The sequence below is a fragment of the Marmota monax genome, unplaced genomic scaffold, assembly GCF_021218885.2.
Source record: "Marmota monax isolate L192 unplaced genomic scaffold, Marmota_monax_Labrador192_F-V1.1 WCK01_AAM20220418_F8-fsc00137, whole genome shotgun sequence".
NCBI lineage: Eukaryota > Metazoa > Chordata > Mammalia > Rodentia > Sciuridae > Marmota > Marmota monax.
This window is the reverse complement of record NW_026692854.1, coordinates 4,461,026-4,486,969: the sequence shown is the minus strand read 5'-3', so window position 1 is coordinate 4,486,969 and position 25,944 is coordinate 4,461,026. Positions and strand designations below refer to the sequence as shown.

The 25,944-nt window shown below is 34.6% G+C and overlaps 1 protein-coding gene and 1 pseudogene across 1 annotated transcript; both read right to left on the bottom strand.

Moving 5' to 3' along the window:
- Window positions 1-337: 337 nt before the first annotated feature.
- Dis3 (DIS3 homolog, exosome endoribonuclease and 3'-5' exoribonuclease) lies at window positions 338-25,876 on the bottom strand. The gene is made up of 21 exons (XM_046449449.2): window positions 25,491-25,876; window positions 24,728-24,885; window positions 22,144-22,337; window positions 21,677-21,750; window positions 19,785-19,952; window positions 18,927-19,091; window positions 17,708-17,821; window positions 17,344-17,481; window positions 16,495-16,641; window positions 16,031-16,147; window positions 15,679-15,780; window positions 14,914-14,978; window positions 14,745-14,829; window positions 13,093-13,220; window positions 10,287-10,373; window positions 5,559-5,715; window positions 3,868-4,082; window positions 3,315-3,483; window positions 3,030-3,188; window positions 1,877-1,999; window positions 338-1,213 (listed from the first exon to the last, which is right to left on the bottom strand). Exons 1-21 carry the CDS (start codon window positions 25,716-25,718, stop codon window positions 1,130-1,132), a joined length of 2,877 nt encoding a protein of 958 aa, XP_046305405.1. The 5' UTR covers window positions 25,719-25,876; the 3' UTR covers window positions 338-1,129.
- LOC124095976 (mediator of RNA polymerase II transcription subunit 28-like) lies at window positions 5,974-8,357 on the bottom strand (annotated as a pseudogene).
- Window positions 25,877-25,944: the final 68 nt, after the last annotated feature.

Below are 25,944 nucleotides of genomic sequence, written 5' to 3'. Positions count from 1 at the left end.
ATTCTGCCCCAATGAATAGATAATTTCCTCAGTAATAGGAAACTGAAAAGATCATTCAACCGTTACTGAGTGCCTATATGATTGTAAATACTGTATTATACCCAATTGATTGATCTGCTAGTTTATTTGCCAGTCTTTTCAATGAAGTGCAAATTCCTTGAAGGTAGGAAGAGTTATGCTGTACCAGGTTTATCACCAGTCAAGCAAAGTACTTAATAAATTGCATAAGCAAAGTAAAATTATTTAAGGCAACCCTTTCCCAAAATATTACTAAAAACACCATTTTAGTCATTAACAGTCTGTGATTAGCATGGGGAATAGTAAATGGGACACCAAGTAATACAACTTATTTTTATTCCTTTTAACGTCCTTCATAAAAGCCCCCCTCCTATATCATCTGATACAAATGTAATTTAAAAACTATTGTCTTTTTTATAAGCAGACATAGACATCTAAAGTACCACCCCTAACCTCAAATGCCTTATTCTGGCAAGACATTGAAGGTCAAGGATAATGATCACATATTACTTGGCAACAAAAAACTATTTTCCTAGTCACATTCTGTTTCTTGTCTTTTTACCAGTTTCCAAATATTCACGGCTGTTCAAGGATGGATGAAATGCAGGAGACTTTATTTACTACACACTTAACCTAAATTAGGTAAATTAAAATGGCAAAGGTATTGTATATCAAACACTGACAGCTTTCAAGACTTAGAAAGGATTGTTATTTGCTTCTAAAAATGTTCTATTTTCCTCTGTAGGAAAATGATAGATTTTTTCCCTACCAATATTAAATAATCAAAGTACTTATGCAAAATTAATCTGCTTTTCAATGAGCAGATGACTGCTCAATTTAAATGATCTTTACAGATCTCTGAAGTTGCTATCCTGTCACTATTTCAGTGATGGATATTCAATTGAATTTTTCTGCATAAATAGTTCTGTTCAATCTAGAAATGAAGTAGTATAAGACAGATACAGTCAACAGTTCAATAAATATGCAAATTTCTAAAAGTATTAAAATGTACGTTTGGTAACAAACTATCACACACTTAGGCTTAGAAGTATTCTCAATTTTTTTTTTAAAGGAAACTTGTGTTTGATTTTTTTTTTTGTTGAATGACTAGTTATTTTTCAAGTTTCTTCTTCTTTTTCTCTGGTTCATTAAGGTCGGCATTTGAAGAATCAGTAGGAATGCTTATTCCTGGTATCTAAAATAATGCAAAGAGAAAAGATGATTAGAAGCATGAAATAAGAAATAAATCTTACCATCATCTGACCCCTTTTCTCCCATTACTACTATGAATTTTAAAATGCTATGCGATTGGGAAGAAGGAGCTATAAAGATTTTTACACTAAAGGTATATATACTTTACACACAAAATAATAGTGGTTTAGAAATGAAAATGGTAAACATGGTTTCACTAGCTAAAAAAGCTAGTCATTTGGGCAGTGTGTTTGAATGAATGCATGGCTTCCTCATGTCCAATTCACCCTAGTGGAGCCACTATGATTGATAGAGAGCATCAGAGGTTTCAGGTGTGTTGTGGCTGGATGAAAGAATAATATCTTACAAAGATTTTAAGAAGCGTCAAGAAAGAATATCAAGTGAAACATACATTTGATCTTCAAAAGTGCAGTTTCTAAAACCCCTGCAGAAAAGGATTAGGCAGGAGAACTGAAAAGATCTTTGATTTTGGCAACAAGAACCTTAGGAGAATCTCAAGATGAATGAGGGAAATCAGCATATATTTGTATTCCACACTATTTACAGGATTCTCTTTAAATTAAACAGAAATAACTATTTCCCTCTCTTTTATAAACTTTGTACTATTGTTCCATCATAATGCAGAAATTAGTAAATTTGGTCTCACCTGTGGTTCTACCAGGGCCATTCGGATTTTTTGATGCTGAAGATTAGATGAGTCTAACATGATTTTCACTTTCACTTTATCAAACACGTGGAACACTATGCCTTCTATTTTAAGTGATGGTATCTTAAAAAAATAAAACACATTTTATCATACTACCTTATTTCTTACACTTGAGGCTCCGTTCTAATTCTTTATAGTTTATTTTTCCTAATAACTTGAAAGTTTAAAAAGTACTTCAATATTAATAAGCATCTAAGTGTTCAATATGATAAAAGTTACAAATCTAGTAATCTCAAATAAATATGACCTATTTATATGCATACGTTATTCTTTCACTAAGGTGGTCCCAAAATATATTCATCAATTTCAGGATTATCACGCTACTAATTAGCAAGTTGTAGTTCTAGTAAAGGAAACCAAAGTTCTTGGACACAAATTATTATTTAAATCTTCTCTCAAAGAGTTGTAGTTGTATTTAGTTTAGGGAGACAAAGTGTGTGATATGAGAGACACTGGGAGAAGTTAGAAACAATTTTTCCCCTGGGCATGGTGGCATTTGCCTGTGGGAGGCTAAGACATACAGGGGGATAGTAAATTCAAGGTCAACTTCAGCAACTTAGTGAGATACTCTCTCAATATAAAAACTAAAAAGGGGGCTGGGGCTGTAGCTCAGTGGTAGAGTGCATGCCTTGCACACAGGAGGAACTGAGTTCGATCCTCAGGACCACACAAAAATAAAGATATTGAATCCATCTACAACTAAAAACATTTTTTAAACAATTAAGCAGGACTGGAAACACAGCTCAGTGGTAAAGAGCCCCTGAATTCAATCCCCAGTATCCAAAAGACAAAAGCTTTCCATAAGGTATAAGCAGCCATTGCCATTTATTTCTTTATGTGTACATGAAGGGTAAAACTTTACTTACTATAGAAGAAAAAAGTCAATGACAACATTCCTATGCGGGAAGAGTTGTGAGTAAAATCATACTTTAGTCACTATAATAAAATGTAGATTTCCTGGCACATATTTAGATACACAATAAATTCTATAGGATACAGAAAATAATTTCATACTTTACAGCTACCAATTGTGAACTGTCAAAAGAAAAAATGCCTCCCTCTCCAAGAAAACAAAATATTAAAATTACTGTACCTCATCGTCATAAATAAGATGTGGCTTTGGTTTGTCCTTTTCTTCAAAAAAAACTGTACCTTCTAAACCGTACTTTGGAATTAATACCACAATAGCATTCTTTCTTACAAATAGAATATAGGCCTCTTCACTTACTATTCCTTTGCTTTTGAAAAATAACTGTAAAATAACATACAACTTTATTAAAAAAATTCTTAAGATATTTTGAAATTTACAAAAATAATTTTGAAATTAAGTAAAAAATGTACAAATTTTCTCCTAGCATCAGTGACAGAAGGCACGTACCTGGGTATGAAAAGCCACTGATGCACGTTGAGCATACTGAGCCATCTTGTGCCGGAAATTAAGATTTTTACATATATCAGCAAGCTTGTGTTTATCTGTCAACTCTGGATAAGTACAGTCAGCCCCAATAGCCACAGCCAACAGTCGATGAACAATGATGTCTGCATACCTAGATGTATAAAGAAGTAAGAACCATGGCAAATTATCATTAAAATGTCTTTTTAAAATTCAAAATTAACCATATATTACACATTCAACATATATTCATTAATCTCAGGATTCTCACCTTGCTAGTTATTAGCAAAAGTGCTGTTCTAATAGAGGAAGACAAAGTCAGCACAGATTATTGTCTAAATATTCTCAGAGTTGCAATTACATTAAGTTTAGAGTAGTAGAGAGTGTTCCAGATAAGAGATACTATAAGAAAAGAAAAATTTCCTTCCCTGAGTTATAAGCAGCCATTTATATCTTTACCTATCCACCTAGGGTAAAACTTTACATGCTATAAAATAAATAAATCCAGGACAACATAATTCTATAAGGAAAAAAATACCTTCTGATGGGAGAAGTAAAATGTGTGTATATTGGGGATGCTAAACCATAGTGATGAAAATCATTATCCATTCCAGAACAGAAGTATACAGCTTGCATCATACAGCGAGTGGCTAATATTCTCAACAGAGTATTTAGATATGGGAAAGCAGGAGATTCGGCCTGGTCCAAAGACTGAGCCAAAGACTTGGCTGTATCAGTTTTAATTTCCAAATTCTATGAATAGAAGGAAGGGGGAAAGCACAATATGAAACATTTCTTAATCAGTAGTACTATGTCTTCAAAATATAAACAGAACAAACTTTTTTTTTAATTAATAAGATAATCCAGGTTTTAACCTTTTATCCCTTAGTTGGAAGTACTTAAAATATCTGTGTAAGTGGTGATTGTTTTGTACAAAACCAAAGTTTAAAATTTCCTGAATGCATTTAAAAATACAAAAGTACCAAGACTATGACGAAACTACAATGGGGAAAAAAAAGATGGTGATAGCAGTAGTTCTATTATTTCTCAAAGTCTAGTTTGTATTTATGAATCTCTGTAGGAGTGAAGAAAATCAAAGCAGATCTGATACATTTCAGTATGTTTGGATTTTTCTCTGCAGATATTTTTCTTCCATTCAGAGTAGAGGTAAAGGTCAAAACACTGAACTTGTCAGTAAAGCCCAGTTAGTACAATGTTGTGATCTGAGGCATTTAGCTGCTTTACTCATATTTTGGGGAGCTGAAAAAAACATATTAAAACTTCCTTCCTCTACCCAAATCTTAGGAATAAACAAATAATGAGAGGAAATCTTCTAACAAATACAGTAATCCTTGGAGCAGAAAAGTTGATTTGTTTTGTGGGACATGGTAAGGATAGGTACTTTTTAAAGGACTGAACCAAAATGAGAATCCTATACCATGCTATTAAAAATAATGTCTGTTATCTAAAGCCATTCCTTCCAACCTCTCTTCTACACAGGAAAAACAGGACCTAATAATGATTCAAGGAAAACCAATGTAAGGTAGAATTAACCCAAGGGTAAAGGAAAGCCTACTAACTAGAGACAGGGTGTATGCAGGGCTGAAAAAATGATGCCCTTTCTATATTTTCCTCTTTTCCATATATGAAACACATAGCCTTCTACTAGGGACATGATAAAAAGAGTGCTTTTTGAAGGTAAAACAAATTATGTGTAAATCTCTAAAGTTAGGCAGTTCATAGAAACCATGTATAATGGACATGTATAACCATGTATGTGGGAAAGCTCTATATGTCCAGAACACTGCAAATAACTTGGTCTAGAACTTCTGACATTGGGTTAAGGAGAATTGAATGCTTCTTAAGACACTAAAAGATTTTATTAAGCAGATATGAAGGTCAGTATAGGAAAATATGAGCAAATCTAAGAGTGAGCGAGCTTTCTTTTTTTTCTTCCCTATCATAAGAACTACTGGTATATTTTCACATCAAGAAATAACAAAATTTTATGGAAATGTGAATATGTGTGTATATTTTTTATTTATTTATTTGTTTACTTACTTATTTACTTATTTATTTTGTGGTGCTGGAGATTAAACCCAGGGTCTTGTGCATGCTAGGCAAGTGCTCTATCACTGAGCTATATTTCCAGCCTGAATATAAATTCTTTTGTGCAATGGATAGATAACAACCAAAATACAAATAATTTTTCAAACTACGGAACCTTACTTTGGACTTAGCTGCCTTAACAAGAATTTCATAATTTGATGGAGGTGGAGCAGGATGTTTTCGAAGCAAAGCATGTTCAGAAAATTCTTCATGAATTTTTTTTGCAACAGAGATATTAGCCAGTAACATGAATTCTTCCACCATGGAATTTGTTTCCCTGCCAATGGAAAAAGCATTAAACAAGAGAATCTGATACTTAAATATATTATACTTATTCACAAGTTACCTTTTCTTTTTTTTTTTTTTTTTGGAAAATCATTATTTATTTGACGGATAACTTCTGAATTAATATAAAGAAATGACAGTAACTTGTATTTACATTCATTCAAAACATTTTCATTAAGCACCAAGTAGAATAGTTTCTGATCTTTTCACCAAAAACACTTTTATCATTGAAAGACTGCCTCAAACTTAGTTTATTTTGTGGGGGATGGGGGGGGGGGCAGGGATACCAAGGATTGAACTCAGGGACATTCAAGCCACATCTCCAGCCCTATTTTGTATTTTGTTTAGAGACAGGATCTCACTGAATTGCTTAGCACCTGGCTTTTGCTGAAGCTGGCTTTGAACTTGCAATCCTCCTGCCTCAGCCTCCTGAGCCACTGGGATTACAGGTATGTGCCATCACACTCGGCGTTTATTTAGGTTTTTAATCAAGAAACCTAAAGCTGCCAATCAGAGCTTCTATCTGGCATGAGATGACCAGGTTAAAACCCTAAGAGTAAAAAATAACTTTTAAGTTTTGACTTATACACTCCAACCAAGGGGAGATACGCTGGCCTCAGGCTAGTCATCACAGGTCATAGGTCCACAAACCAAGTATCATCCTCACAGGTCACAAACAAAATGAGTAATATGTATACACAAAATGAGTACAAAATACATGTTCCTGTATATTCCAGGGGAGTAATGCCCATTTCCCATGAGCATACAATGCAGCAAGGAGCACAAAAAAAGATACCATTCACTAACCCACAAGACAGTGGAAGGAAAAAAAGCCCTGTGCCCTGGAATGGAGTGGAGGCTTTGTGGACCAGGTGGCATCCAGGCCACACCAGGAACATGAGTGGATATCAAGGCGCATGGGAAGGGATCTTCAGGGTTGGAAAGGACAAAATGAACCAAGACACAGCCACAGACCTACTGACTATTCAGAAGACAGAGGAGTGTTTGTACTGGCTGAGGGATATAATCTAAGAGTTGCGTAAAACAGAAAATAGAAAACCTCTTCTGACAAGAGGGCAAAATACCTTCCCCACAGAGGATCCACATGCTCTCGGTGGAGGTGAAGGAGCTGGGGATCACTCTGCAGGTCACCTCCACCCCAAAGCCCTAGGTTCTTGGAATCAAATCCACTGAACAAGAACCTTCCTTCATGTAAACTGCCTTTTCTCCAAAAAGTAAAATAAAAACACAAGCAAACAAAACAAAACAAAACTCAAAAGAAAAAGAATCAGACCAAGCTTTGACCCCTTGTCCATCACTTGTGTCCCAGCGTCATGCTAGGGAGACTGGGTCTGCTGTTACTCACACTGGTTCATTACTATGAGGCCTCCAGCATGTCGTGCTCCCAACACAGCTCCCTCAACACAGCAAACACCACATAACACATACACTCACCCAAACAAAAGGCAGCATCAACTTAAGGATCTCTGCTAACCTAGCATACTTGAACCCTTTTTTCTGACATATTTACAAAATATCTGCACTCTGTACTGCTATGGAAACATTACAAATGTTGCATTAGATTCCTCTTCTTGAGGTAGTTCAAAGTCTTGAGATAGCAAATTTACGTATTTTTCTGTACTACCATGGATGTGTAGTAATCATAAAAGACCAAAAACCAAATTCCTTCTCCCCTCATTCTAGGAGTACTTTAATTTTCCCCCTCGGATCATAGCAAACTAACAACTGGGGGGAAAAAACTATATATAAACTACATAAAATTTTAAAAACAAGCAAAAAGCCAAGAAAAAAAAAATCTGTGGAAAACTAATAGTCTAAACTTTGCTACAGACAAAACAAACAAAATGAAACCTCACTTTGTCTACCAAGCACTTTATAAAGTACTAAGTAATTAACAGCTCATAAAAATTGGGGAAATTTTTAGGTGGAGGTAAAATTAACACCAACTCATTCTCTAGCAAATAGCTGTTCTAAAATGCCACGTCCACACAGAGAGGTCTGGAGGAACTGTCTGCAGGAGGCTACCTTGTAGGCCAGACCTCTCTCAGGTCTGCTTCATAGGCGCAGGGATGTTGGCAGATGCCTGTTCCAGGTAGGCCAAGGAGCCCTGAGGGACCTCAGCTGGCTTTTTGTGCTGCACATTGATGTCCTCCAGCACCTGCTGCCAATGCCTCAGCTTTGTCAAGTGCTTCTGCACCAGCGCATCTTTCCGCTGCAACTCATTTCTTAGTTCTGAGACGTCCTCTTTTATAACTTGCTCAGGTTTCTGAACAGACAACTGCAATCTTTTTTGTAGAAAAAAGCATTCTGTCTTGCAATATCCAGAAACTTCTGGATACACTGATCAACACCAGTTCGAATTTCTTCCTGATCGGTGCCATTGACATAATCTTGACTCACGAGAGAAGCAAAGCAAGCCTCGAACGACGACTCCAGCTCGTCCACCAAGGTGCTGCTAGAAGTCCTCGGCGCGCCAGGCGCTGCCTGAAGAAGCGAAGCCTGGCCCGGGAGTCCCGGCGCGGGTTGCGGGGGGCCCGGCGGCTGCCCGGAGAACATACCACCCAGCGGAGCCGCCATGTCTGCGGTGGCGGGTCCACAAGTTACCTTTTCTACCAACAAGATATAGGAAGCATTTCCTATGTAAACATTCACACATATGCACATGTATTTTTTTTTTTTTGAGAGAGAGAGAAAGAGAGAGAGAGAGATTTTTAATATTTATTTTTTAGTTATTGGCGGACACAACATCTTTGTTTGTATGTGGTGCTGAGGATCAAACCCGGGCCGCACGCATGCCAGGCGAGCGCGCTACCGCTTGAGCCACATCCCAGCCCTTTTTTTTTTCCTTAATATTTATTTATTTTTTCTAGTTTTCAGTGGACACAACATCTTTGTTTGTATGTGGTGCTGAGGATTGAACCTGGGCCGCACGCATGCCAGGTGAGTGCGCTACCGCTTGAGCCACATCCCCAGCCCCCGCACATGTATATTTTTAATACCTATGGCTCTTTCATTTCTCAGCTACTATGCTAACAAAATTTTATTATGCGTCTACAGAGTAAATCTAACTTGCCAGAGATTTTACAGATGGCATTCAAGAAAACTGAAACATTATAGACTTTATTAATATATATAAACTCTGAAATTTACTACCTTTTACTTGGTCCAAAGAACCTATCAATAAATTACTAAATTGAAAAGAACATATTTATAATAACTAATCTGGGTTCTTATTATGTATCAGACATTGTGGTACATAGATATTTATAAATACGTACACACACACACACACACACACACACACCTGCTTTGCAGATTAGAAAATACAAGATATGCAGCATTCTCTTGTGAAAAGTCAGTGTTATCAGTATGAAAATCTGAATCTACACAATCCAACTTCAAAACTCTTGACCAAGGTGATATTGCTTTCATGCTACAGTTTTTCTATGTTCTTAGCTAGCTTTAATAAATGATCTGCATTATTTTATATGCAAGTCACTGAACATGCAGTATTCTTTCATTCATGTTTCCCGTATTACATCTAATTTCTTGATGAAATGTCTAAATTTGATTAATTTTTTAAATTTAGAAAGATCTCCAATCATAAGGGGACAATCTCTTAGACATGAGATTTTCCTTCTTAGTAGGAAGAAATGATTGATATTCTACTCTGGTTCCACTTTTGGCAACCTTTTCCTCAAGAAAGCTTTAGTATTGGGCTCATTGTTGGTACTAACATTGGAAATATTCCTGCAGACATTTCCCCCTAGGAATTTTTAAATTCTAACTCTATTGCTCTATAGCACATTCTGTTCCTAAGTAAAAACTCTGAATATATTTCAATGTTTAACCCTTGGGTTACCTATTAGAAAAGTGTGTGTGTGTGCATGCGTACACGTATGTTTAATTTCAGAATTACCTCATGTAAGACATGGAAAGAAGCATAAATTCTGACTTAACCAAATATATTATTGCTTCCTAAATCTTAACTAAAACAGTAACACAACATCAATAATTAATGTCCTATGAGGAAGTCCCATTATTAATCATATTTTATAGACAGAAATTAAGGCAGACAGAGGACAAATTACTTGTTGCAAGATACACGTATGGTAGCAGCAGAAGTGGGATCCAAACCTAGATAAGTTAGGCTTCAAAGCCCTTGGTCTTGATTACTATCCTGTCGTACCTTTGTATATTTTACATTAAATACTTAAGTAATTAATCATGGCAAATCTTCTTTTATTTGCTATAACTATTATGAGTCAAGTTCTATTATATCATATACCAAAAGCAAACTGAGTCAAATTAGAAATATTTCTATTCCAATATTTCAGTTTTATATCAGAAAAACCAAAAAGAACTATAACACTTTTCTAAAGACTCCATAGGCCAAGAAAAATAAAATTCTAATAGAAATACATATTTTGGATATGTTTTAGATATTAGTATATTAGATATATTAGTATATATCATTAGATATTTTATCTTAATTTTTAAGATAAAAATTTTATAAATCGCCCATCAAAAAAAATCACTTACCTAAGTTCCTTGGTTTGTAAGTCTATAGGATCATGAGTTTCACTGTCCATGTGGAATCGAATTTCTGGGGAAGAAAGAGTCAAAGCCCTAAATGAAAATTAAGAGGTAAATTAATCAAATGAGCCAATAATGGAGCAAAATTCAGAAAGTGACTCCTTTAAAACAGAAAATGACTATATCATGTGAGGAAGAATTGTTCTTCTGAGGACTTTATAACCATTCTATGAGTTTTATGTTCTATTTTCATAAATAGCTTAGTATTTTATAGCTATAAAATGAATTTAACAAGAGAGAATACCAAAACAGCAAAATCTGAGTCCTGTGCTTCTGAGAGTTTGTTTGTCTGCTTTGTAGTACTAGGGATTGAACTCAGGGACTATCAACCACAGAGCAACATCTCCAGCTTTTCTGAGACAGGGTCTTGTTAAGTTGTCCAGGCTAGTTTCAAACTTTCAATTCTACTGTCTCAGCTTCTTAGAGTGGCTAGAGTGTACTACCATGCCCAGATGAAGGATATAAATATCTTCTGTATCCAAACTCTACAGTTTTTACTGGGCTAAGTAAATTTGCCATTACTTACAAATATAGAAAGTGACTAGCAGTATTTTATTTACTACAGAAAACAATGTATTAAAGTGGGGGACAATGAAGAGGGGCAAAAAGGACACTGCCATCATAGGCTAGTAACATCAGAAGATGCACAATCAAAAGTATATTCCACATAGATTAGCCAACAGAGAAGAGACTGATAAACCACTGATATTACAAAGAATGATGGCTATAGACATTTGAGTGTTAGGTGTCAGATAATGTACTATGTTAAGAGCTTTATATGCATGGTTCATTTAATAAGTTGGCGCATTCTCTTTTGAGAAGTAAATTCTCAAGGCTACATATGAGAGTCTGATGTTTCTTTATAACTGAAGCTATTTTCATCAAGTCAGCTCCAAATCTACCTAAAACTAAAAATTTTAATAAGGCCAAGCAATCTTGGATGTCCAAGGAAAAGGAAGAAAAAAAACATAAGATGAGATGGGGTTAAGTGAAATTCTGAAGTCCTACTCTTCTTGACTCCCCTCATCTTTATTAGGAGCTCAGAAGAAATACCAGAAAGGGAAACTTAACAAATATTCTTTCCCATTTTCTTTTATGCCATGCAGTACTTAATGAGGTTCTACATCAAATCTAATACATGTTTATTAATACATCTTGACCTAAAAAGCAAGGAATACCAATCACATTTTGAATTTTTTCTTCATACAACATTTCTTCATAGAAATGTTAATTTCTACCCAAGAGTATTAATACTTTAGGCAGCAAAAGATGTCCTATTATTATTATGATTTTTTTTACTATTGTGTTTTCAATTCTCCCTAAGATTGAGAAGACGTTATACTATCTTTTACCAGTAAATGACTGTCAACTCAGAAAAAAATAAAAGCTGTTTTTGAAGTTAAAAAATATCGTTCCCGAGTCAGGCATAGGAATACAGGTGGGTCATGTAAACTCCCCAGAAAATTGAGAAATAAGGAAAAATAAGAATGGCTCAGCATAATCCTCTAGAACAAAACTGTCTAGTTGAACTTTCTTCATTGATGAAGATGTTCTTTTTTTTTTTTTTTTGATGAAGATGTTCTTTATCTAAAAAAGATAGTCACAAGTCACATGTGGCAACTGAACAGTGTAAATGTGGATGGTAAGACTAAGAAATTTTACGAAATTTATTTGATTTTAATGAACTTAAAAAAATTGGAGGAGGGCAGGTACCGGGGATTAAAACCAAGGGAAGTTTACCACTGAGATACATCCTTGACCCTTTTTACTTTTTTAGACAGGGTCTCACTTAGAGCCTCATTAAATTTTTGAGGCTGGCTTTGAACTTGTGATTCTCCTTCCTCAGTGTGTGCCACTGTGCTCGGATGAACTTAGGCACATTTTTATGAAACAGAGGAGATGCAGATTTGCATCACCAACAAAAACAGTTTTAGTAACTGCTTTTGACATTATCTTAAATGGTATGAAAGATCAATATCTGAAAATCTCATGTATTTGGTTTCCACTGACAGCTGTCCTTCAAGAATCAAACTTTTTTTAACCGCTTTCCTTCAACAAGCTTGGGTTGATAGTCCTTATCTTAAACCTTTTGTAGTTAAAGAAATGTCATGATATTGGGCTAAAAGACCCTACTATGCCACTAGCTATCAGATCTTTGAAAAGACTTACCATGTAAATTTTAATCATTTAAAAAATAAAGGAGTTGAATTAAACGATTCAACTTCCAAATCAGAAAACGTACAATGTGTGAGTATAACTCAAAAATACATTTGGGGCTGGGGATGTGGCTCAAGCGGTAGCGCGCTCGCCTGGCATGCTTGCGGCCCGGGTTCGATCCTCAGCACCACATACAAACAAAGATGTTGTGTCCAACGATAAATAAAAAATAAATATTAAAAAATATATATATATTAAAAAAAATACAATGAGTACTTTACCTATATTTAAACATCTGAAAATCAATTTTCAATCTGAAAATTATTTCTCATTAAAACTGAAATAATCTGTAGAAGTCTTAAGAAGTTCTTGTCTTCATGGAATTTCTTCACAATCTTAAACTCCCAAACATCAGTCTGGAATCAAGCTAATATTTAAGAAGTAACTAAAAGAAATGGGATGTCTCTACCAAATCTCTATTAAGCCTATTAAATAGTTCATAAGTGACCATCATAAAAAACTTTAAAGAGACCAAACATTATCTTAATACTATTAAAAATAAATTAAGAAATAGCTTGATATTTTTCAAACATACCCCTTTTCAATTCTTCCTTTTTTCAGAATTTTAGCTAGTTTATTTAGTCCACGGAGACTAATGGTAATATCATCATTCACGGTTGCTGAATCAATTCTCATTTGAGCTTCAGCGTAAGTAAGAGAAGCCTAAAAAAGAAACCTTATAATTCTTAAAAATGATAAAAACTAGTTTACTATTTAAACTATATTATTTTGTCTCATATTTAAGATCCATGACTCAAAAAAACCTAAATCAATAACAAGAAAATAATCACAGCTAATATTTATGCTTCACATCTATGATTTCTAGTTAATTAAGTCTTATTTCAATTATTATACAACATAAGCAAACTTTTATTAAAACAAAGTAAACATGGCAACATTGTTAATAAATTATTTAAACTTTACTTCATAATTAAGTTGGTACATATTTAGGTAATGCTACAATAAAACAAAGGCAGGTTAGATCTATTCACTGAAATCCTTTCCAGATGTTCATTATTCCCTGACTCATGGCAAATAATTAACAATGCTGAAAGAGTCTAGACCTCATATTTTACAGGCAATCTAGAATGCTAAAATTAAGTGCCTAAAAATGGGACAAATCATAGTAGGAAAAATTTTTATCTCTAATGATAGATAATACAAATGTACAAATAGCTACTTCTGTTTCTATTTCCCTCCTGATGGAAAGCTAATCTTTCTTTAGCTTATTAAAAAAATTTGCTTCATAAGTAAAAATGAGAAACCACATAAGAAAGTGAAAACCAGTTTATTGTGTAAGGGCTGAGTTCTCCTTCTAAAAAATGTTTTTTATGTTCTCTAAATCCATAATATAATTTTGTCACACTGATCAAATTTAGGAGAATTATTAATTTATTATAATATAAAAAATAAAATGTTGGGAAAGCTTAAATAGTTTACACAATTCTGTCAGTTTAACACTGCCTTTTTTCCAACCACTAATTTCCAGAACAAAAAAGAATGATACTAAATGGAAAGAAAAAAAAGGTAATTTTGGAAAACATGTCACTAGAAGGAAACAAGTTTGGCAAACATTGGGGGGGACATTGGGGACAAAATGAGGGAGAATATAATGGAACCTGGGAAGTTTAAAAAAAAAAAAAAAAAGGTAAGGAATGAGGACAATCTGGCTCCATCTGTCTGAACACGATCTCAGGCTAGTTCTATTGGAATACAACTATAATATATAACATCACTTCTATGAGAAAATGTGTACAAGATGATGATGTCCCTGCTATTTCTCAAAACACTATTTTTAATAGGAACAACTTTAATTACTGGAGTCCCTGATTTAGGGCGTAAGATAATATATTTAGTGTTCTTAAGTATATAGGCTTTGTATGTTTCTGAATGTAAAACAACTTCCACAAAAACTATTTTTTTAATAACATCAAGAATTAAGCAAATAGGGCTGGGAATATAGCTCAGTTGGTAGAGTGCTTCCCTTGCATCTACAAATCCCTTGGTTCAAACCCCACAAAAAAAAAAAAAAAAAAAAAGGAAAAACAAAAAAAAAGCAGCAGCAAATAAATGAAAAACAAGATTTTGTTAAAACACTGAAAAAAATTTAAAACCTTTCAAAACAATCTAGGAAACTTGTAAAAGTATCCAAGATTTTAAACATTAAATGTGAGCAGTGAAACTAACCTTTGAATTAATTACACTTTTGGTAAATCTCGTTTTTAAAATTTCAGCATTGCGATTCATTTCCCAAATACATGAAAATGCCAGCCTATGGAGGGAAATAGACAATGACTGTTAATGGGAGTCAGTTAAAATAGTATATACATTTTTGATGAAAAAAATGCATAAATACCTGTCAACATTACACCTTAAGGAACATAAGTTAGAGCTAAGCAACTCTGGAACCATGTCAATCCTCTGTAAAAGATATAAGTAGATTCTCAGGTTACACAGCTTTTTATTTAGAGCTCTATTATCAATCAGCATTAAGACACCATGAGGAGAAAAGGAGACCTCTGGTCTTTTTTCTAGAATTAAGAAACGTCAAATGGAAAGTCTATTTGTAGAAAAGGATCTATACAAAATTGTAATGAAAGAAAACTGGACCTCAAGTCTGTAGATCTAAATGCTGCCACTAGCCACATAGCTGACCTGTGAAAGTTTCAAGTCTTTGGTCTTTATAAGTTGGTATTCATATGGAGTAGACACAAGCTACCAACTCTATGACTGGCAATGCTTGACAACAAACTACATTGTGTTTTACAAACACACACACATACACACACACAGAGATAGATTAAATTTTTATGGAAAAAAGATACGGGGAGGTCTTTGACCATGAATCTAGACTAAGTGTAATCTTGCCCTCCCTTTCACAATCGTTCTATAAATTTACAGGAACCATACTTGAAGAAGAATAAATGCTACACAACAATTTATATCAACTACATCTACTTGTTATTTGGGTTACCAAATAACAAAAAATTGGAATATTTTCAGTAATTTAGGCCCCCTTATTCCATTTCCTATAGCTAAGTTATATACTATTTCAAACTGATTTTTCAGGAATCTGAAAGTGCCACTGAGTGTTCAGAGACTTTAAATTCAATACATTTACCTTTTCACAAAGATAAACCGTTGTTCCTCTCCTGGCTGATTCTTGATCTAAGGCATTTCCTGGCCTAATAAAATGGCTAACATCAGCAATATGAACACCAACCTTCAAAAGATAAAAAGATGCCAATATGCATTATTAATAGGGTAGAGATTGAATGAGAAGAAACTTAAATTGAATAAGAACTCAGTCACCTCTACCATTTCAACCTCCTGACACATGCCTATTAGTTTCTGTAACTATAACTTCATAAGAATAATTCATAAATTCTATCCTGAGTAATATAATTACTCAGGATATAATTCCAAAGAATTATATTTAGTTAAGAATGTTACTACTAGTACAACATGAATACCTCCAAGTTTCCATTTTTGAGTTCTCTACAATGTAGAGCATCATCTATATCAGTACATCCTGGTGGGTCCACACTACACACACACAGATGCCTCAGGTCTTCCCGGTTTTTCATGTCCTAGATCATACAATATTATAAATGAATAAGTAAGTAAGTAAATAAATAAATTCCATAGTATAAATGCAAAACAACCCTTGTAAAATCAGTATCTCCATTCAAAATAACTTGGCTTTAATTTAGTGATGACAATCATGCATGACTTCTAACCAAGTGTTTCTCTGCTTTTGAAAAATTTTAAATACACTAGTGTCGGCAAAGTTCATTTTCAGTTAAAATGCAAATGATTGTGCTGCAACTAAATATGGTAGAGAAGGGACCACAGTTTTTACATATTTAAATACACATGTAGAAATTAAAAATAGTTAGGATAATATATAAAGTCACTATGAATTCTTTCAACTTACTTTTTCAGTAATGCTCCAGGGCATCTTTGGCAGAAAGCTAAGAACAGCCTGGGAAAAGGGCTGATGAGGAACATCATGCTCAAGTAATAAAACTTCTGTTTCCGTCTCCTTCTCTCCAACATCACCTAAATTTCTTACAAAGTGTCCCTAAAACCAAAAGGTGTTATTAGAAAGGCCTATTTTACTGCTATCTTGCATTTTTATGATGTTAAATTCTTCAGTATTTTACATATCACCTCAGTATTCTTAATTTTCCTATAGTAACTTCTTAAAAATGAAACTCTGGTAAATTAAAACTGAAAATGACAAGACTTCTCAACTGATTTATGATGGAAACTTCATGAGGGCCCACTTTTTATATCATAGAACATGTTTCCTATTAATTTATAAGTTTAAAATGTGCTTCAAAAGCAAGTTTCTAAATCTGATTAAAATCTATTCGGACTAAAACACTTTTTTCATGTACACAATCACTAAAAGTTATTTGGTAATTTGGATAAAAGTAACTACATGATTTCCACTGGAATTTCATAAAATTGATCTTGAAATCAGAAATGCTACTTACCAGGTAACTTGTTGAAATATTCCTAAATTTCTTTTTTTTTTTTTAATTTTTTTGTAGTTGTAGATGGATAGAATGCCTTTATTTTATTACTTTTTAAATTTTTATGTGGTGCTGAGGATTGAACCCAGTGCATCACGCATGCTAGGCAAGTGCTCTGCCACTGAGCTACAGCCCAAGCCCCTAAATTTCTATCCTATATAGATTCTATTTTCATGACAAGAAACAATATTACTCACAAATTGTTGATTAAATACCATAAGATAAAATTAATACTTTAAGCTTACATTTGGATATCTGGAATTTCTGGGCCATCCATCAATAGCAACAATAATTCTCCGTCCTTCTAATGTAGAAGCCTGTCTTGTTTCTATCCGAATTCGAGGGATTCTCTTATCAGCTGGTGTAAAGAGATGTCTTCTAGACTAGAGAAAATTATGGAAAAAGTTTGTTTGTTTGTTTGTAGTGCCAAACATTAACCCCAGAAATGTGCTGCATGATAAGGAAGCACTCTCTCCACTGAGCTACAACCCAAGTCCCAGAAAAAGATTTTATATACACACCCATACTCTGGGAATAGGGACAAAGTGAAGTCTCTAAATCCTACTAAATGTTTATAACTTTTTAATAGTTAACATGCTCTTTACTTACCTCCTTAATATCAGACTTGGAAAGCATGCCACAATATGGTCTCCAATTCCTTTTTATTATTCCTACAACTCTACCTGTAGGCTTTAACATTTTTTCATTTACAGCAGTCTTAAGCTGAGATATAAAAAAGAAAACCTTCAGTTATTTTTCCTCTAGGCATAATGAGGTATTCTCTTCAAAATTAGCATATGTACATGGATGCTAATTCATTCAGGTAGTAAGTAAATTATGACATTAAACTACAGAATCTTTATGCTTCAAAATTCTAGGTGGAGTATGCCAAAACAAACTACAAAAACTGTTCCATGATAAGAAGACATACAGAAATGAATTTTTAAAAAAATAGATATATCAAAACTTATTCTTTTTAGGTTTTAATATGAGAATTTAGTGACCAAAACAAGTCTAGGAAGTATACACTAGGATTTTAGATCTAGTTCACACTAATTAGCTAAGGTATATGGTTATGATGACTAGTTCACGTTGAACTCATTAATTCACTAAAAAAGATACATCTTCAAATGGTCTTCCATATTCAAAATAAAAACTCAAGTAAGTAATGTCTATGATTTTAAATAGGTCTTCTTCTGGAATTTCACCTCTAACACACTCCAAAGGCCTGAATTTACCAATGACAATATTATAGTAAGACTCCAAAGAACTAAATATAACTGATGAGAATAGAAGAACTACAAATGTTGTATGTTTTTCCAATTATATTATTCTTATAATTATCAAATGGAAAATAAATAGGTCATATCAAGTAGACTTAGCTCCTAAGAAACAGTTGAACACATTCTCTTCCTAATAAATATGGTAGGGTACTAAAGATGAAATAATTAAATAGGCAAGAACACAAGGCTCAGAAGCACATTATGCTGATGGAATTTGAACATTACATAAAACATTTCAGAAAATTTTAAATTTATATTTACTTAAACATCATTATTTAAACCTTTAGATTGCATACTTGAATGTCAAAGATTCCCAGTTTTATTCCAAATTGATAGTCTTTTTGTATTTAAGCCCATTTGAGTAAATTAAGACATTAAAACAAATTATATGATTCAAAAAAAAAATTAACAACATGACATTTACTAAACTTTCACAACTATAATTTCATTTAATAATTCTGAAAACAACGAAATTGTCCAAAGCTGACATGTGAAATAATACTACAAAGTTATACAGGAAAAAAAAAAAATTCTTGATTTCATACCATTCGTTCTCTCTCCTCTTCTTTTTCCACATTGTCTTCATTTTGCCCTTCATCTTGTAAAACCACAGAAGATGGTGCCACCCACTGACTCTTAGGAAAAAGCTCAACAGCTACAATATCTTCATGAACAGCTCGATTTAAATGTTTAAGTCCTTGTAAGATTATCTGTTTAAGACAACAAAGGGCAAATGCCCAGATATCTTAATGGAAAAAACAGAAAGGTTGTTTAATATGTTTATATATATTCTAAACATCTCTAGGTAATCTCTATTTCTTATAATGTTCCTTTGTCCCATACCTTTAATTTTTAAATATTAAGTAGAAAAAACACAGGTCAGAAAATAAGGGTTGTGTTCATGACTCCAAAATAACTTACAACAGTACCAAGAGACTTGGGACTATTTCTTAAACTCTAAATCTCAGGGTTCTTACCAGCAAAATGAAAAAAAGAATAACTTGTCATCTATTTGGCTGAATATTAAATAAAATATTACATGCAAAGAGTAAGAAGAGTATCTGACAAACTGTGAGTACTCTAATAAATGGCTGATATTTGCATAAGTGTGGAAAGCACTCTATGTTATGCAAATAGTATTTATCATAACTGGTCATAATAAATATGGAAGTATCTCATTTTTGTTATTTGATGGATTAGCTTATTATTCTCTTAAAACTGGATTAATAGTTTTCAATAATCAATTTCCTAAAAGAAATGACTAATTGTACTAGTTGTATTTATGACTTTCTTTAGCTGATAAACCGGGAAGGCAAATTTGAACTCTCATACAAAATTTTAAATACTTATTCAATAAGAGAATGATCAAAAAATATCTCCATGTATATGGAATTTATACTCGCCTCTTTATTTTCTTCAGTGTCTCCATGAATCCATACAGTAGCTTCTAAATAATTTTCCCTGCTAGCTCTAAATGTTCCTTGAAGGTATATACCAGATTTTATGCCTTGTTGTAGCTTACTTAGGGGAAGATGCTCTGAAAATATAATTTTCCCACTTTCTATTTCTTTCTGTGAAATAAGCAAACCAAAAATTGCAGTTAAGTTTTCTGCTTGTTCAGTAAACAACTGTCATTAATATCAGGTAATTAAAGGAAAATTCACATTGTGGTATATACAACTTATTAGGGTTTGGATGAGATATCCCCCCAAACGCCTTTTGTTAATGCAGGAATGTTCAGAGGTAAAGTAATTCAACTATAAGAGCTATAACCTAACCAGTCCAAACTAGTTTGAATAGACTGATTGGTGGTACTTGTGGGCAGGTGGGCATGGCTAGCGAGGTGGGTAAATGGGGGTTGCCCTAACAGGGTTGTCTGTCCTGCAGGATGTCTTCCCTTTTCTCTTTACCCCTTTCTGCTTCCTGGCTGCTACAAAATGAGGAGACTTACTCTACTGTGCCCCTTTAGCTGTGACATCCTGCCTCACCATGGACCCAGAGCAATGGAGTTGGGAGTCTATGAACTGAGACCTCTGAAACCATGAGCCCCAAATAAACTTTTCCTCCTCTAAGTTGTTCTTACTGTGTATCTTGTTCACAGAGACAAAAAGATGACCAACACACAACTCTATGAATTTGAGACTATAGCACAGTATTTCAGACCACTGCTACCCAAGACAACTTTTTGTGATAAAGGAAATATTCTTTTCGTTATGTTTAATATAGTAGCCACTAGGCACAAGTTTCTTTTGAACGACTGAAAGATGGATAGTACAACTGAGAAACTGAATTTTTAAAGCTGAATTAAATTTAAACACCCACATGCAACTAATGGCTACATATTAGACAGGGCAATCCTAAATCTATATTCCAACAATCAAGACTAGCTTTTATCTTTTCTCTTCCTTTTAGTTTCATAAAGCAGCTGGTTAAAGACAAGCAGGAATGGAAAAATAGTTGTAAAGATGGGATGTATCAGCCAAGCACAGTGATACACTCATATAATTCCCATATAAGACATTTCAAAAATTACTGACCTCCAGAATAAATTGTAGGTCCTCATTATCTGGTCCCCTCTCCTTTTGTTTTATTTCTTCTTATGATATCCCTCCCTCTTCTTCTGAGATCTTTACTGTCTGCTTTGTCTACCACTTCTTTATAAATAACCACTATGTATACACAAATCAGCCATGGGCATCATTCATTTTTTCATTTCAAAAAAAAAGAAAGGGCTGGGGATGTGGCTCAGTGGCAGAGTGCTTACCTCCCATATGTGAGGTGCTGGGTTCGATCCTCAGTACCACAAAAAAATAAATAAACAAAATATATTGTATCCATCTACAACTAAAAGAAAAATTTAAAAAAATAGAGCCACCATGTGCCAGGCCCTATTTTAAAAAGTTTACATTTAGGAATTGCATTCCAATAAGCCTATTACAATCACTCTTGTTATATATAACACAATAAACAATTTTATTCAAATTCTAGCTTACTGACTCATATTCCAATTTTTAAATTTGGTAACTGTCTCATATCTCAAGGTGGCTATTTTAATATTTTCACTTTTCAAAAACAAAAGAAATTGGCCAGGTGCAATGATGTATGCCTATAATCCCAGTGGCTTGGGATTATAAAGCCAGTTTCAGCAAAAGTGAGGGCACTAAGCAACTCAATGAGACCCTGTCTCTAAATAAAATACAAGACAGGGCTGGGGATGTGGCTCAGTGGTTGAGTGCTCCTGAGTTCAATATCTAATACCCAACAAACAAACCAAACAAAAAAAATTGAAACATACCCCTTCTTCAGATAAACAAGCAAGACGATCTATGAGTTCAGGGTTAGCAGTGAGGCTCTTTACATATTCTTCACCTGAAAATTAAGTTGACATTGTTCTTAATTAATTCAAATGTCTTTTTCCCTTAGGTATGAAAGATCATGAAAAATCTTATTTCTGACACTGTCAATCTGAAATTAAAAATGAATCTTTTGATATGGTCCTGTCTCAGAAGCATCAGTAGGTCCAGTATATTGCAAGTCGACTGCAAATAGTAAGGGAAAAATTAACAGTTAATGAACACAACAACTGACTTGACTTAAAAAAACTCTGAGAAATTAAAAAATGAAAAAAAAAAATCACATGCAATTATATGGGAAAATGAAAATATTATATAGTCAAGTGAACATCTGACCATAGGCCTGATCATAATTTTTACATACAATTAATTATAAGCATGCAGTAATGGCTTCTACTTTTAGACTTACAGGTGAAAGCTGGTATTCCTTCTTCAACAGCTTTCTCTTTGTTTTTCCTGTCATTGGTTATAAAGATAACTTGTAGCTGATTTTCTGCTGACATTTTCTTCAAATGTTCATTGTACCATTTTGCTGCTACTCGAATGGCTCTATCATTTCTGTCATTAGCATTTTCTCCCTGTTCTTGTTCTACATAGGTTTCTCTAAATGTAAAGAAAAGGGAAAATGAAATGAAGGAACCGAATAGAAACAAAGATGTAAAAACTACGAGGACACAAATGTTCAACCACTAAACTGAAAAGTCAATAGTGCATCTATTTCACTTGGATGTATAAACTTAGGCTTCAGAAAATCAACAGGATCCTTACTGGTATGATTTTTCTTTTTTTAATACCTACCTTCTAGTTGTAGTTGGATACAACACCTTTATTTTATTTATTTTTATGTGGTGCTGAGGATTGAACCCAGGGCCCCATATGTGCTATGCAGGCACTCAACCACTGAGCCACAATCCCAGCCCACGCTGTTATAATTTTTTAATTAATTGTTTTATTTATATATGACAATGGAATGCATTATATTTCTTATTATACATTTAGAGCACAATTTTTCATATCTCTGGTTGTATACAAAATATATTCACAAAGTATATTCGTGTCTTCATACATGTACTTTGGATAATAATGTCCATCACATTCCACCATCATTTCTAACCTCATGCCCCCTCTCTTCCCTTCCCACCCCTCTGCCCTATCTAGAGTTCCTCTATTCCTCCCATGCTCCCCTTCCCTATCCCACTATGCATCAGCCTCCTTATATCAGAGAAAACAACCCCAGCCCACACTGGTATAATTCTTTAAAATATTTTTTACTAGTTGGTGATGGACCTTTACTTATTTATCTATTTATCTATCTATTTACTTATTTGTATGTGGTGCTGAGAATCGAACCCAGGGCCTCACACATGGTAGGCAAGCGTTCTACCACTGAGCCACAACCCCAGCCCCATGATTTTAAGACAACAATTTGCTTGTAATAGAAGAAAATTATACTATCAATGGGACAATAAAAAGGCTCAGAAAATTTTATTTTACAAAAAGAAAACATTCAAGGCCAGAATTAATAATCTTAAGTTGGGACAGTGAATAATAGTTCACTACAATAAACTAATAAAACTTTGCAGATCTGATGAGATGTTATTCAAACTATACTACAAATAATTTGATTAGATGATTTATGGTCATGTGATTCCAGTCATTAAATATATACTCTGTGTAAATTATCCATGTAAACACTTAATAAATGGTCAAGGCTCTCTAAAGACTAAAAGAGCAGACAGAGATGAGTGTATTTCTCTTCTAAGTCTTCCACTCTGAGCTCCCAAGTATATGAACACACTTATCTACTTCTTTAAATCTGTTCTTCAAAGTCAGACTGAAGCATAACAACAAAATTCAGTACACTACTCTCTAGTGTTTAAAGATAATAAATTCAGTTTTAGAATTTTAGACTTATTTATATTGATAATAGAATTATTTTATTCCCCACCATATACTTGCTAGTGCTTTAATCTAATCAATGAGCAACATGGTCATAAATTTGAATTTGGTTTTACTAAGACTTGAGTAATAAAATCTCAGGTGTAATTTGCCTAGTGTCCTAAGAGTCTTCCCATCAATTCTAGCATTGTTAAGTCCTATTCACAGCACTTGAGCTAACAAAATTGCTAACCACTGGTTAGAAACCAGATGAATATGTCCCACAAATACTTGGTCTTTTAGTACTAAAAACAAATTATGTTTCTGTTTCTGGATTTCAAAGAAGTGCAAGGATCACGAAGTCTATAGTGCTTTAGTGATAACCTTTAGGAGAGCAATATTTAATTTGGGGATAAGAGAAATTTGAGAAATTAGATTTTTTCAAAATTTTGCATAATTTGATGGATTTTGTTACTAGACTCTATATTCTAATGCAGTGGTTCTCAATCAGGGGTTGAATTTGTCCCTAGGGGGCATTGGGCAATATTTGGAGACATTCTGAGTTGTTACAACATGGTGGTGGTGGTAGGGGAATTGCTATTAGCAACAATCAAATAGAAGCAAAGGAGCTGCATCCTATAATGTATAAGACAGCCATACCACAATAAAATATTATTAAGTTCAAAATGTCAATAGTATTGAGGCTAAGAAACTGTGATGAACCCAGTAAAAGTATCTCCTTTACAAAATTATATTTTATCATGCTATGTTGGTTATTCACATATTATGGTATTCCAGGAACCTATGCAAATCTCATCTTCCAAGAGTCCACTCACTGTTCAACTCAGGCTAAAACCAAATTGAAATAAATACATTTTGGAAGTAAAAGTAACTATTACAGGCTAAACGCCAGTATATTCTAGTTTTAGGCTTGACCTCACCAATGCTAATGTGACCTTAGTGAGATCCACTTAGCATTATTTTCCACACAGCTGTGTAAGACCCAAATAGCACATAAAACCATCATAAACCTTTGACAATGTCACAAATTACTAACACGAATTTTCTATCACATTTAGCTAATTTTGTGAAATTTAACATAATTTTTCTCTTACCTATGGTGCTCATTAGTGAATGTATAAAAATGCTTCTCCTGGTTATTAGTCACATCCCGGATTCTTTTATATACAGGAGCACTCCTATTTCTCACTTCTTGGAGAACCGTTTGTAGTACAATTACATTCCTGATGGCTGGGTCCTCAAGAACATCAATCTTTGAAAAATAAAAGTGTTAATTCTTCCTATATTCATTTATAAACTGTTTCGGTCAAACAACACCTTGTCGGTTTAAAAATACTGACTTGACATTAAGCCAAGGAATTATTTTGCTTATAAAAAAAAGTGACAAGCAACTCTCAACCCTTCAGGCCTAATTGAGAAGAGCACACGTAAACAGACCATTCACAAAACTTCGTAGAATTAAGGTTATTAATAAAGAAATATGTTGGCCCACATAGTTTTTGTTCGTAGGCACTTACAAGCTGCCTGGGGGTCGCAAGCTGGAAGCCTCAGAAGCCCAGGTCCCCGGCTTCCAGGCACTTATAATCTAAGGAAGGTAGAAGAGACACCAGGAGTTAGAAAATTAACGTGTCTAAAATAAGACTCCAAAACCGAAAAAAGGGAAAAATAAAGAAAAAGGCATAAGGAAAAGAACTTCAGCCTGGGAAAACGGAAGTGAGGGTCCCTAAGGGGCTTGGCTCTCCAAAGTAGGAGGTACTGCCAAAGACCCTCCTCCCTGAGCCTCAGTTTCCCTATCTGCCACGCCCCCCTCGTCCTGGGAAGGCGAGCGATACGCCCTTCGTGCTCCAGCCGACGCACCTGATGCAGTAAAACGTTGGTGTCGGGCAGCAAGTAGTGCGGCCGCGGCCAGAGACTGCTCGCGGGGTCCTGGGGCAGAGGCTCCAAAGCCGGTCCACCGTGCGCCCCGCCGCACGCCGCGCACCCAGGCGCTCCGCAGCCTATGTCATCCCTCAGGTAGTGCTCGCGTACGATCTTCATGACGCCGCCCGCCCGGGTCTTTTTCAAGAACGTCTTGGATTTGAGCATCTTGCCTCACGAAGTAGAATCCCGACCCCACGCAGAATCCCAGCTCCCACAACACTCTTCCGGAGAAAGAAGCTTCAAACCACGAGCCCGGTGGCACGACTATACCTCACCCAGAGGTTCGCCGCTTCCCGCTCCGGGATATTAGTGCACATCTCTCGCGGGAAAACTCCGAGACAGACGCTAGTCGGCTCTCTGACGGCTTCGAGGATTGGACGAGAGCTCGCAG

What these genes read in the sequence shown, in the direction of transcription:
- Dis3 (XM_046449449.2), bottom strand. Translation starts at nt 25,718, where the DNA reads ATGCTCAAATCCAAGACGTTCTTGAAAAAGACCCGGGCGGGCGGCGTC. An exon ending in TTACAAACCAAGGAACTTAG is followed by an intron (nt 5,716 to 10,286) that starts GTAAGTGATTTT and finishes TTCCATTGGCAG; the next exon opens with GGAAACAAATTCCATGGTGG. An exon ending in TTAAGGCAGCTAAGTCCAAA is followed by an intron (nt 4,083 to 5,558) that starts GTAAGGTTCCGT and finishes TTCTATTCATAG; the next exon opens with AATTTGGAAATTAAAACTGA.